This window comes from Grammomys surdaster, unplaced genomic scaffold (genome assembly GCF_004785775.1).
Source record: "Grammomys surdaster isolate TR1022 unplaced genomic scaffold, NIH_TR_1.0 126178, whole genome shotgun sequence".
Lineage (NCBI taxonomy): Eukaryota > Metazoa > Chordata > Mammalia > Rodentia > Muridae > Grammomys > Grammomys surdaster.
Window position 1 is genome coordinate 6,310,156 of NW_021620984.1, and position 13,992 is coordinate 6,324,147.

The 13,992-nt window shown below is 45.3% G+C and overlaps 1 protein-coding gene across 2 annotated transcripts in view; it reads left to right on the forward strand.

Moving 5' to 3' along the window:
* Tenm3 (teneurin transmembrane protein 3) overlaps positions 1-13,992 on the forward strand; it is a 445,726-nt gene that overhangs the window by 423,361 nt on the left and 8,373 nt on the right. For both annotated transcript variants that reach the window (XM_028757645.1, XM_028757644.1), the window contains 2 exons: positions 7,625-7,921; positions 11,502-13,113. In XM_028757645.1, coding sequence (XP_028613478.1) covers positions 7,625-7,921; positions 11,502-13,113 — 1,909 coding nt within the window. The remainder of the gene's footprint in view (positions 1-7,624; positions 7,922-11,501; positions 13,114-13,992) is intronic.

A 13,992-nucleotide genomic window follows, 5' to 3' on the forward strand; every position in this document is an offset into this window, starting at 1 on the left:
TGTGTGTGTGTGTGTGTGTGTGTGTGTGTGTGTGTGTGTGTGTGTGTTTGCTTGCAAAGGAGAGACCAATCTGAAGTCTATGGTCCTGTACCACCTCTAAATGCACCCCACCTCTGTAGACAGAGAAAGGGAGTCAGTCATACATACAGGCGTAAGCACTGATGTGTGAGCAGAAGAACCACTATGCCCCACAAATGCTCTCTCTCAATGCCACTGAAAGGAGCTCTCCCAGAGACAATGCCAAGATCACAAGGGAAGCAGATAAGACTGGATGAGCCAGCTCTGGCTGCTAATCTCATTCCCCCTCTGTGGATTCCAAGAGCAAAATTCCAAGGAGCAAGGACTGATGGGAAAAGCTGTTTGGGGATGGAGCCTGGGGCCCACCAAGAAGGTGAGAAGAAGTGAGTTGTAGAAGTCTGTAGCCACATGACCTGAGGGAGTCTGAAGGGCCATTTGTGTCCCTCTGCTTCTGAAACACAGAATGTCCCCCGCTGTCCTCAGTCTTTCCTAACAGAAGGTTCTTTTCATTCTCAAGCTTCTGACTTAAATTTAGCTACGTGCCTGACACATGGTGGACGCTCAAATATTTATTCAGTGAATGAAAGGACGGAGAAAAGCAGCCTGACAATATGGATTGTCTGTGTTCCGTTGCATCTAGATCATTCAAAGGAAGAGGTGGTGGGAGTGGTGTCAGGCCCGGCCGATGTTCGCTTGCTATAAACAAACCTAACACTGCATTTAATAGATGGTGACAGATAAATAATAATGAGTAGCTATTTATTATACAAAGAGAGTGTGTGTGTGTGTGTGTGTGTGTGTGTAAAAGATAGATTACAAAGTTAAAGGGAAGGCAGGCAGGGGGAAAGGGAAAATTCCATTAGAAACTAGTCAATGCATTTTCTGTGAGACAGTGCACTGGGGACAGCAAGGACAAATACAGTCGGAAGCAGACACATGGAACCTGGCAGCAATGCAGGAAGGCATGGCGGAATAAAGATCACTCCGTGGCTTGCTGGCTAGTAGCTACACTTAAAAATAAAACAGATGAGGGCTGGTGAGTTGGCTTAGGCAGTACAATACTTGCCTTGCAAGCATGAGGTCCCTCTAAGCCACTTTAAAAAGCCAGGTCGGGTGGCAGGCTTGTCATCTCAGTGCTGGGGAGGCAGAGACAGGTACATCCCTCAGCCTAGCCTAATTGTCCAGCTCCAGGCAAATCCTGGATCCTGGTCAAAAATAAAAAGAGGTGAACAGCTCCTGGGGAACAATACCCAGGACTCTCCTTTGGCACCACACATGCACACACATGCTTACACAGACATGCATACAAACACACATAGCACTTGCTTGTGTTTGTCAGATAATGGTTAGGAAAGAGAAGGAAGGGGACCTAGGGGAGAAGGCTCAGGAGGGAAAGCCTGTAGGCAACATCGAGGATCTGCATCCAGATCGCCATAATCACGTAAAGACGGGTGGATCAGCACACACCTGTAAGGTCAGCACTTCTACAGCAAGATGTGAAGCCGAGACAGGAGAACCCCCAAGTGCACACCGGCTAGCTAGCCTTGAGTAAAAAGACCCTCTCTCAAACAAGGTGGAAGGCTATCCCTCTGACTTCACACACATGCTTAAAACAGATGTTCACACACACACATACACATACATCATACACAATGATTAAAAAAAAATAGTCGGCCTTAAGTAGCACAGACCAGTAATCCCAACATTTACAAAGCTACAGCTAGAGAATCGTGAGTTCAAGTCTTGCCTGGGCTACATGGTAAGACTGTCTAAAACAAAGTTGATGTATTTATTCTGAGTTTTCTCTATGCTGTACTTTTGGGAGTAGCCATCACTCCAACAACAAAATTCATTTCTTACACCTACCCAGACAGCATGCTAAAGGAATAATTTTAGTGAATCATTTCAAAAGGAAAACACTGAAAATGTGAAAGTCCGAAGTGTGTTTGAAGGCACACATAAATACAGCAGTATATTTAAATCTCGCTCAGCCTATCACATTTCTGTGATATTTTGATGCAGTGTTCTGTCCTGGAATGGGATCACACATTTAGTTAGCTCTCATGACGAGGGAGTACGGAGACACAGAGCCATCTGTGGCGGCCGATGCTCCAACAGGGCCTCTAAGGAGACTTCATGTTGTCACCGGGCGTACTGAGTAACAAGCCAGCCCTTCCTCCTCCTCCTCCTCCTCCTCCTCCTCCTCCTCCTCCTCCTCCTCCTCCTCTTCTTCCTCCTCTTCTTGTTCCTCCTCCTCCTCCTCTTCCTCCTTCTCCCCTTCTTCCTCCTCCTCTTCCTCCTCCTCCTCTTCCTCCTCAGTAACACTTCAGAAGAATATACACAGCCCCATAAGCTGGCACCTCTTTTTAGGCAAATTGTTTAAGGTCATTATGAGTTGAATTCTCAAGCACTCCAGAAGGAAAATTCTAACTGTTCCCCTCTCACTGTCAGAGGACGATGTGATTAATTACAGTCGTGCTAGACATAACTATGGAAATGGAGATCTTTTGCATGCTTGCTTTAAGGAAAATAAAGTCCATCACTAGCACAGCCTGTGGCCCCTTAACTGTACCCACTACTGGGATTCACTTCCAGGCTGGTAGAGGTATAACAGAGATTAAAGGTTTTCATCTTGATCAGGTATTCATTTCAACCTCAGTTTTGTCTTTGTATGTGTGTAGGTGCACATACGTGGACATCCGTGTGGAGGCCAGAAGGCGACTTTACGTGTCATTCCTTAGGAACTATCACCTTGTTTTGTTGACACAGGTCCTATCACAATGACCAGCAGCTAATTGTGTATTAGAGTGGCTGGCCAGCAAGCCCCAGTGACCTCCTGCCTCTGTCTCTCCAATGCTGGACTTGCAAGCACGTACCATAGTACCCAGGCTTTTTTTTTTTCTTTTTAATATGATGTTAGGAATCCAAACTTGTGTGTCCATCCTTACATAGCAAGCAGCATACTGACTGAGGCATTTCCCCAGTCCCTTAAACTGATATTTTTATAAATTAAAATATTTATAAAATCTCCACTGAAATGATGTGCTTTATAATCACGATACAAGAAAAAGATTTAAAAGATGCTTTATTTAGGGACACGGGACTAGGTCTCAGAGTGGATATGACAGTCGGCCAGTGCAAGGTATTGACAGTATCCAAATAAGGGATGCTTGAAAGAGGCAGAGTGAACAGGAGCTCTGTTAATACCTTTTGAAATTTTATATTTTGGATAACAGTGACTGCTCTCTGGTAACACTAAGAATGTTTAATGCCTTGCCGGGCCAAGTGGCACACACCTGTGGCCCCAGCAAATTGGAAAGCTGAAACAGAATTGCTTGATACTGCTATAACACACACACACACACACACACACACACACACACACATATGCACGCACACATAAACAAGAAAAATAATTCCCAGCAGAAACTCATTATTTCAGCTTGAGGCCATAAGAAAGGTACTTCGTACTGTATTTGTGTGAATAAAAAGAGAAGTTAAAACATCCATCCCCCATTGAGTCTCATAGTGCTCCCAGATGTTCCCGGATGGTGGCGTATTGGGTACAGAGAGCCACACAGTTGATACTGTTGACATGCTTGATTTCTATCTGGAGGAGGGAGGGAGGGTGTCATAGAACTGTCCTCACAAATCAAAGAAGCAAATCAGAAGCCAGTAGCAGGTTGCAGGTGAGCAAAGATGAAGTCCAGACCCGTCTTTTGTTATACGGCCTCCAGCCATGAGTCCTACCTGCAATGCAGCCCAGAACGTTGATACTCCAGCCAGAGGATTGGCGCACAGATAAAGCGGGATTACTGAGAGCAGTAAGGAGTTGAAGTACAAATTAAAATGGATGCAAACTAAAATACAAACAGATGGGGCAGCAATGTGGGCAGTGCTGTGGAAACCACACAGTCTTTCACAGTTATTCATGGGAGGAACAACCTAAGCATTTAAAAGAGAGGGAGGAGAGAGAGGAACGGAGGGAGGGGGAGAGAGAGAGAGAACTGGACATGAGGGTGGGGTGGGGCATTTTTCTAAAACACAATCTGAGAAACCCAAAAGTTGTAATGAAATCATTTAGTTGTATAAAAACCTCTTCTCTTGCCCCTCTTTCTTCTAGCACAGTTTCTATTAACTGAGAATTTCATATATGTATAGAATACTTTCTGATCATATTTATCTCCAGACTCCTCCCCAATCTCTCCTCCTGGATTCACCTCCTGCCCTCTCCTAACTTTGTCTTTTTTATTTATTTTTTTATTGGTTATTTTATTTACTTACATTTCAAATGTTATTCCCCCTTCCTGATTTTCCCTCTGCAAACCCCCATCCCATCCCCACTCCCCCTTGCTTCTGTGAAGGTGCTCCCCCATCCAACCACCCTCATCACCCTAGCAGTCCCCTGTGCTGGGGCATCGAGCCTTCACAGGACCAAGGGGTGCCCCTCTTATTGATGCCAGACAAGGCCATCCTCTGCTACATGTGCAGATGGAGCCATGGGTCACTCCATGTGTATTCCTTGGTTGGTGGTTTAGTGCCACCATGTGTATTCTATGCTACCCATACACACACACACACATATGGGGGCATACATTGAAGTGTGGTTGACCTCCCAACGTGTCTTCCATCATAAACAATGTATATATAAACTGAAGCACTTGATCCTGCCAGTTACCAAGTTGATTTGATATCAAATCTTTCTACAGACAGGAGAAAAGATGTTTGTAATACCCACTATCACTTCTTTCCAGAGCATCCTGCAAACCCACAGAACATACCTAGGCAGGGGAGCAACCAAAGAAGAGGCATTTCTTCATCAGAAGAGGGAAGGGCAGGAAGCCTCCAGCTGGCTGGTTCACAGTCCAGCAAAACCACCACGTGACCACACCTCTGGGATGCAGTCCAACTTCTGTATTTACAGATGGACAGAACAGATGCAGGGGGTTTCCAAAACCCAGTGGCAGGGGATTTCCAAAGCCCAGGGTCAGGCTGCTCCTGGGTCTTGTGAGTCTAGGAGGTCAGGTTTTGGAACTGCTAGGACTTCATGGGTGGACACTGTCACACACACACACACACACACACACATACACACACCTTATAGACCCTGATACAAATTTCTGCCATGTTATAATATAGTGATTTTCTTCCACCTTACAAACCCTGTCTGAAAGAACAGAAAACTCAGGGTCGCTTCATCTCATTCTGGACTCTGCCCTCTCTCACTATTTGCAAATCACATCTTTGAAGTATTCCCGCCCAAAACTCATTTAAGACTTATACCACACCTCTCCATGGACTTCACACCTCTCCTCTTGATCAGCCAATCAGAAAAGTTGAGGCTCAAGGAACAACTTTTGCTTGAAATACAGTCAATATCAGTGGTAGACGGCAGAAGCTAAGTTCATCATAGATCTTTCACAAATGTACATGTATATATCATATATGCATACATACCTATGCATACATGTATTGTGGTTTAAAGTGATGTGTTTGGGTAGGCGGGTCACAAGGGGTGGACTTGTGATGGCTGTTCTTTAGTCAACGTAACTGGGATTAGAATCTTTTAACTGGTTGAAGCACACTCCTGGGTGATTCCATAACAACTAACTGAAGATGAAAGCTACCGTTCACCCCTGTGGGCTGAATAAAATGGGGGCAGGAAATGCCAGCCTAGTGTCATTATTCCTCCTTTCTGTTTCCTGACACAATGCACTTGTGCCCAACCTTGATTGACTGGACAAACTTGAACTGTGAACCAAAGTCAGTTCTCCCTTCCTTAAGCTCCTTTCAAGTATTTTGGTCACAGTAACAAAAATGCTAGGATAGGCCGGGCGGTGGTGGTGCACGCCTTTAATCCCAGCACTTGGGAGGCAGAGGCAGGTGGATTTCTGAGTTCGAGGCCAGCCTGGTCTACAGAGTGAGTTCCAGGATAGCCAGGGCTATACAGGGAAACCCTGTCTCAAAAAACCAAAAAAAAAAAAAAAAATGCTAGGATAGTATGTAAATGCAGGTGGTACAGTGTGTGTGTGTGTGTGTGTGTGTGTGTGTGTGTGTTGTGTTTATATAGAAATGTTGTGTATCTTATTTTGTTTTCTGTTGCTGTAACAGAATGCCTGACACTGGGTAGTTTATAAAGGAAAAGAGGTTTAGTTTAGCCAGCCATCCTAGAAATCCAATAACGTAGAGCCAGCATCTGCTTGGGTTTGTTCTGTTAAGAGCCACGAGACAGGAAGTAGACCAAACGGTCATGATTAGGAAGGGACCAAGAACGTGCCTATGAGATGGGGAGAGAACAAATCAATTCCCATGAGAACTATTTCAGTCTCTTGAAACATGAGTCCCACTTAAAGGCCCTGTCTCCTTATACCACTTCATTGGCAACCAAATTTCATCCAAAGTTTTATCAAAACAAACCACATCCTAAACTATATAGCCATAGTTTAGTTCTTATAGCTAGTGTGTTTTATCTGTATAGTTATTTGTATATAAAACCAGTCACCTCCAGCTGTTCATTTGTTAATTCAAACTGTTCTAGTTAAAATGTGGCCATGCACTGCAAGCTTGATCCATTTAATTTGTAACAATCTCAGCATCTACTGAGAGTTTTAGTGTACACAGACTACCATGCGGACAAAGATTCCGTCTCCCCCTTTCAGAGTCCAGCCTGCAAAGGTATCAACTCCTTGCAAAGTGGACATTAATCAGCACCATGCTCCCCCTGCAGCCGTGAGTCCTGGCTTGTGGCTTGCATCATAGACAAGGACAGCCAGATTATGTCAGAGATCCTGTTCACAGCATACAACCACAAAGGAGCCGATTGCAGCAATATAGTGCTAGGTTTATAAATTAAGTACAATGCCCAGACCATGGATTTGTGGTAGGAAAGAACTCTAAAGCCCCGACCAGTTACCCAGATGTTATCAAAGAAAACAACACTCTTAAAAAATTGTGACTTTTCAGTACTGGGCCCAAAGCAAAGATGGTGTTTGTAACCTCCTGCTAGTTCGACTCATTAATAATTTACAGTAATGTGGGCTCCAACTTCTACTTAACTGCACTTCAAAGGGTTAGAGTCATGTTTACCACTGTTTTATTTAATGTAGCCATGATTAATTCACTAAGTAATTATTTTTTTCTTTGTCCTTTTGGGGGAGGAATGTTGAGAGATTTACATAGGGTGTTGTGTTTATCAGCAGAAAATCTTTAAAGCAAGCACATTTTGAGATCTCTCTCTCTCTCTCTCTCTCTCTCTCTCTCTCTCTCTCAATCTCTCTCAATCTCTCTGTCCCTCCCTCCTTCCCTCCTTCCTTCCCTCCCTTCCTTCCTCCCTCTCTCTGTTCCTCTCTCTATCTGTCTCATCTGTTGCTTTTAGTTTACAGAAATTAATTGAAACCGTTTTGAACAAATGCCAGGCTGTCTTTCTGCTTAATCAAACCTTGTAAAAGAACAGTTAATCTGTTACCTCGTACTTGCATCTAAAAATTTGCTAAATTAATTTACTGACAAAGAGAATCAATCACCGTAAAGCATTTAAACAATCCCGGGAACTACAAGCAGCCCTGGAATGCTGAGATGTACTCTTTCTCACTTTGTTTGATAACAGGTCAACGGGCGCAACCTCCTGTCAGTGGACTTTGATCGGACCACCAAGACGGAAAAGATCTATGATGACCACCGGAAATTTCTCCTGAGGATCGCTTACGACACATCGGGGCACCCGACTCTCTGGCTGCCTAGTAGCAAGCTGATGGCGGTCAACGTCACCTACTCATCCACTGGTCAAATTGCCAGCATCCAGAGAGGGACCACTAGTGAAAAGGTGGACTATGACAGCCAGGGGAGGATCGTCTCTCGGGTCTTTGCCGATGGGAAAACGTGGAGTTACACGTACTTGGAAAAGGTATGCCTGTGTTCTGGCGTCCAAATGGGATAATTAGCATGTCCCAACAATCGCCCTGAGCACCAAGAGAAGAAGAAACAGCAACACATGACTGAGTTCCATTTATTATTCTAAGTATCGCTGTGGCAGTCACAGGGGCACGGGGGTGATGAATTTTTGTATTAGCAGAGTAGATTCGCCTTAGTTAAGTTCTCCTATCTGAGTCCCTTTTAAGTGATATATGCTGTAAACAAACAAGCACCAACACCATCCACCTGCCAAGCCTGTACCCTGACAACATTCACAAATTAGACCCAGAGCTTGCAAGGCATTTGTAAATAATTTCTGCTCCGGCTCTTTCATTTAAGAGAGAGCTTGCATTAGCACAGTTAAAACTGTCAGTTTTGCGTTGTCCCCGGCAGAGCTTCAACATAACCATAAAAAGCATGTAGGGCCTATTTATGCATTATTAACCAGAAGAGGCTATTTTCCTAGAAAGCCATACTTTCAGATACTGTGTGGTGTCTCTCTTTCATTTTGCATGTAAGAGATAAGCACCGTAACTTGGGCGCCTTCCCATCCTTCAGATCTGTGCGCACTGCCACAGAATGGAGATTTAGAGCTACGCATGCGCGAAGTGCTAAGCTGTAGGCTGTGCAACCTGAGGTTGGGGCCCGGGTCGAGAGGAATGTAAGGGGGGTCGGGGGTGGGGGGACTGGGACTGTTCCCTAGAACTCACTTCGTAAGGAATAGGATCTACCAAAGAGCATTTTCCTGGATGTTTTATCTGCCTCTGAGACAAGCATCGGCCACAGAAAATGATTGGGTTTTGAGTTCTAACATGCCTCAAATGTTACGGCACTGCGCTCCCAATCGCATGGCGCCAAAGTTACAGGCTCAGCTCTCGACATTCACTGCCTCCAGCCATGTGGACATTAAAAGATATACCCAGAAACGTTTGTCCTCCAGCACATTCGTGAGCCACACAGATAGATCACTGCGGTATTCACCCCAACAATGCTCCAGCAGAGATGCTCGACAAACCACTCGATCTAGACCTAACCCTTACACATGAGCCCATCCACTTCCCAGGCCCCTGAACCAGATTCAGAGCTCAAGGTGGGCTGCTACACCCTTAAGGTACCCTACCAACTCTAAATGCTTCCAACAAAGAACCTCCCGGCCAGACTGTCTCCTCTCCTTAGAAGAGACTCACCCTGGGCCGTGGAATCTACCTGTTAGATTACAAACCTCTTCCGCCTCCACCACTGTGCTCTAGCCACGAAGCATCTGTTTAGAGACCACAGGGTAAGCTCCCTGTCCCACATCCTTGCCTAGAAACATATCTTGCCACCTGATAGCTATCTCATGCTCTGTTCTAACCAGCCCCAAGGGGGCTTCTCCAAGCAGGAGGGGAAGAGACTAGAACATTTACCCCATTTAGACTAAGTGCAGTACCGGGAAGAGTAATAGAAATACCCATCCCCCACAAAATAATACTTGTCATAATGTGGCTTAAAATGTTTAAAGGAAAACAAAAAGGGCATCGTTGGTTCTAGTCGCTTTCACAAAGTGGCGAAGGCGGTTATTGAAATCATCTTCTTGTGCTCATGAAGATCAGAAAACCCAGCGGGGCCTTCCTTATTAGCTCCTAAATTCCCCAAATTCTCTTGACTCTATTTGCTTCCTTACTAAGACAGACACACTAAACCCAGAGTGATTCACAGCCAGACAAGTAATATTTTACTAATTACCATCAAATACAACTTTAAATGCATGCAAAACGAACTCCCACGAAGGGGAGTTGTCCGAGCCTTCCTCAGGGAAACTACAAGCCATGTGTTAGCTTTCTGCTACCGTGACCAAATGCCTGAGATGAGAACCTATACATTGGAGAGATTATAGCTCTCAGCCTCAGAGGCTTCAGTCCACCATCGCTTGGCTCCTCTGTTAATAGGGACCACGGCGAGATAATGGGGTATATGTGTCGGACAACAGTGTTCATCTTACGATGTCCAGGAAGTAATGGGAATGCAAGGAAGAACTGAGAGTTCCGATCTCCCCTTCCAAGGCATGTTCCCCATGACGTAATGTCCTTCCATGAGGGCCTGCCATTTAAAAGTCTCAATACCTCCCAGTGGTACCCAAGGCTGGCAACCAAGTCATCAGCATATGGTCTTTGGGGATCCCTTTAGATCCAAACCATAACAACCTACATGTAAAGTCTGTCCCTGCTCCTGGCCCGAGAAGAAAGTCATCAGGAACCTAAGTCATAAGAACCATGTAGGAAATGGAAAGCCTGAGTCTGGACAACTGAATGTTACCCACTTCTGTGCCGGAATCAAGAGTCCATGCCAGGGTCTCCCACATCGCTGGCCTCCCTGTCTGCCCATCATCCTGCTTTTTCTAATGGGGTCAAAAGAAACTTTATGACAGGAAAAACCAGTGGAGGCCAGCCAGCATCACAGCTTCCGTAGCTAACCTCACTCAGCTAACATCAGGGTTGACCTTCTCTCCTGGCGGCTCCGTAAGCTAATGCCGCCTCTTTCTGTAGTTAACCTGGGTGAGAGGAGTAGAGATTATTTCTGTTTGTCTGTTTAATTTTTTTTTTCTCATGACTCAGTACCAACACTTACAAAGAAGCTAGACACTGTTATGGTAGCACCTGAAGTGCAGTTCAGATTGGGGTCTCTGAAAAAGAAATTATTGAAACATATAGACTTGGGCTGAAGAGATGGCTCGGCAGTTAAGAGCACTGACTGCTCTTCCAGAGGTCCTGAGTTCAATTCCCAGCACCCACATGGTGGCTCACAACCATCTGCAGTGAAGATCCAATGCCCTCTTCTGGTGTGTCTGAAGACAGCGACAGTGTACTCACATATGTAAAATAAATAAATAAATTTTAAAAAAGAAAGAAAGAAACATAGACTTGTCCATACAGATCCCAGATTTGGACACCGTATCTCTGAATCCATATTCGTATGAAGGGCATTTTCGGCTCTGATTCACTGTATACTGATTTAGCCCTGTTTGTTGACATTGATGCTTTATGTACACATTATCCATTTTAGGCTAATTTTATGTTTCTTCCTCATAAATAACATGTTGGCTTTGTTCCTCCCCCAAGTACACAGGAAATTAAAACCTGATTTGGAGTAGCTCTTCAGTCAAATGAAGGGGAAAGCTACCTTACTAAATAATTGCTAATTATATGTAGGATTGCGTTTCCCCTCTGCTATTTTCCCCTTGAAATATTGTCTTCAGACCAGCTTGGTTCGTGCCTGCATTATGGTTTCTCCAAGTCCATTGACAATCTGCTGGTTGGCCGGGAAGGCCTGGAAACAGAGAACAGCACAATCATGACAAGTAGCACATTATGAATCTTAAGCCACTAATTGCAGAACCCTTCGCAATTAAGCATCCAAGCAAATTAGGCAGGGGATCGTTAACACCATGTAAGGTCAAGGATAACTCAATTAAAACGAGAACCATTTTCTCAGGCGGAATGTTTTCTGTGTGTTTGTGGTCACCGAATCTGCTTTCTGTGCGTCCCCCAACCCCAGTTCCCAAACCCTGATAACAGCCTGTGCTCTCTTCACAGTCCATGGTCCTTCTGCTTCATAGCCAGCGGCAGTACATCTTCGAATACGATATGTGGGACCGCCTGTCGGCCATCACCATGCCCAGTGTGGCTCGCCACACCATGCAGACCATCCGGTCCATTGGCTACTACCGCAACATATACAACCCCCCAGAAAGCAATGCTTCTATCATCACAGACTATAACGAGGAAGGGCTACTTCTGCAGACGGCTTTCCTGGGAACAAGTCGGAGGGTCTTATTCAAGTATAGAAGGCAAACCAGGCTATCAGAAATTTTATACGATAGCACAAGAGTCAGTTTTACCTATGATGAAACAGCAGGAGTCCTGAAAACAGTAAACCTTCAGAGCGATGGTTTTATTTGCACCATTAGATACAGGCAAATTGGCCCCCTGATTGACAGACAGATTTTCCGCTTCAGTGAGGATGGAATGGTAAATGCGAGATTTGACTATAGCTATGACAACAGCTTCCGAGTGACCAGCATGCAGGGTGTCATCAATGAAACGCCACTGCCCATTGATCTATACCAGTTCGATGACATTTCTGGCAAAGTTGAGCAGTTCGGAAAATTTGGAGTTATATACTACGACATCAACCAGATCATTTCCACGGCTGTGATGACTTACACGAAGCACTTCGACGCCCACGGTCGCATCAAGGAGATCCAATATGAGATATTCAGGTCACTCATGTACTGGATTACAATTCAATATGATAATATGGGCCGGGTAACCAAGAGAGAGATTAAAATAGGGCCTTTCGCCAACACTACCAAGTACGCGTATGAATACGACGTTGATGGACAGCTCCAAACGGTTTACCTGAACGAGAAGATCATGTGGCGGTACAACTATGACCTGAATGGAAACCTCCACCTGCTGAACCCCAGCAGCAGCGCCCGCCTGACACCTCTTCGCTACGACCTGCGTGACAGAATCACCCGCCTGGGCGATGTTCAGTACCGGCTGGATGAAGATGGCTTCCTCCGTCAGAGAGGCACAGAAATTTTTGAATACAGCTCCAAGGGGCTTCTGACTCGAGTCTACAGTAAAGGTAGTGGCTGGACGGTGATCTATCGGTATGATGGCCTGGGAAGGCGTGTTTCTAGCAAAACCAGTCTGGGACAGCACCTTCAGTTTTTCTATGCTGACCTGACGTACCCCACCAGGATCACTCATGTCTACAACCATTCGAGTTCAGAAATCACCTCCCTTTACTATGACCTCCAAGGACATCTTTTCGCCATGGAGATCAGCAGTGGGGACGAGTTCTACATTGCCTCGGATAACACGGGGACTCCACTGGCTGTTTTTAGTAGCAACGGGCTCATGCTGAAACAGATTCAGTACACTGCCTACGGTGAGATCTACTTTGATTCCAACATCGACTTTCAGCTGGTGATTGGGTTCCACGGAGGCCTGTATGACCCACTCACCAAATTAATCCACTTTGGAGAAAGAGATTACGACATTTTGGCAGGAAGATGGACCACACCGGACATTGAGATCTGGAAAAAAATAGGAAAGGACCCTGCTCCTTTTAACCTGTATATGTTCCGGAATAACAACCCTGCAAGCAAAATCCATGACGTGAAAGACTACATCACAGGTAAGGCGTCTTTTTTTCTTTCCAAGTGCTAAATTACTGTTACCGTTAGATTAACACACAAAGTAACTAGAACTGACCTTTTGAATGGATTCATTTCTCTGAGGATCCATTGAGAAACCACAAAGGGAAAATGAAATACAGTTGCTTCCTACTCTGCCTGACTATGCTCAAGGCCATGGTTTCTGAAATGACACGGAATTCAATCATCTAAGGGACGGGAGGATCCGGAGAGCAGCAAACATGCTAAATTCAGATTCACAAAACTGAAATAGCAACCTCGCCTCGCCTACAGCGGTGCAGCGGTGCGGTCCAGTTCTTTCCCTTGTCTCAGTTGCTGCAGGAGCTCGCTCTCTGGTTACAACAAAACTTTCAAGATAATCCCCTTGCAGAGAGGAGAAGTTCACTGGGACTCAGGAGTCCTGCTGGCCCCAGCGCTTCCTTCCACCCTGCAGCAAGACAGCATGTTGTGGAATGAGTCCTTGGGAGAGCAAGCGAGCCAAGAACGTCATCAGCCAGGAAGCCAGGAAGCCAGGGGTGGGGCAGAGGAGATCAGAATCCCATAGTCCCCTTCAAGGGCATGCCACACTGACTTAAAGACCCACCGTATCCTGCTTGTCTCCAAGGTTCCACCACCTCCCAACAGTAGTAGAATAAGAACAAAGCTTTAAGCTTTAACAAATACACCTCTGGAGGCATTCTGTGTCTGATCTCTGACCTTAACAATGAGATGGGATGACTGTCTGCCATAAAATGTAAGAGTGTAGAAAATACTGTGCTAAGTAGTAGCTACCTCACAAACATATACTGCTGGGGTCCCCACAGACAGACAAACGTGTGTGTGTGTGTGTGTGTGTGTGTGTGTGTGTGTGTGTGTGTGTG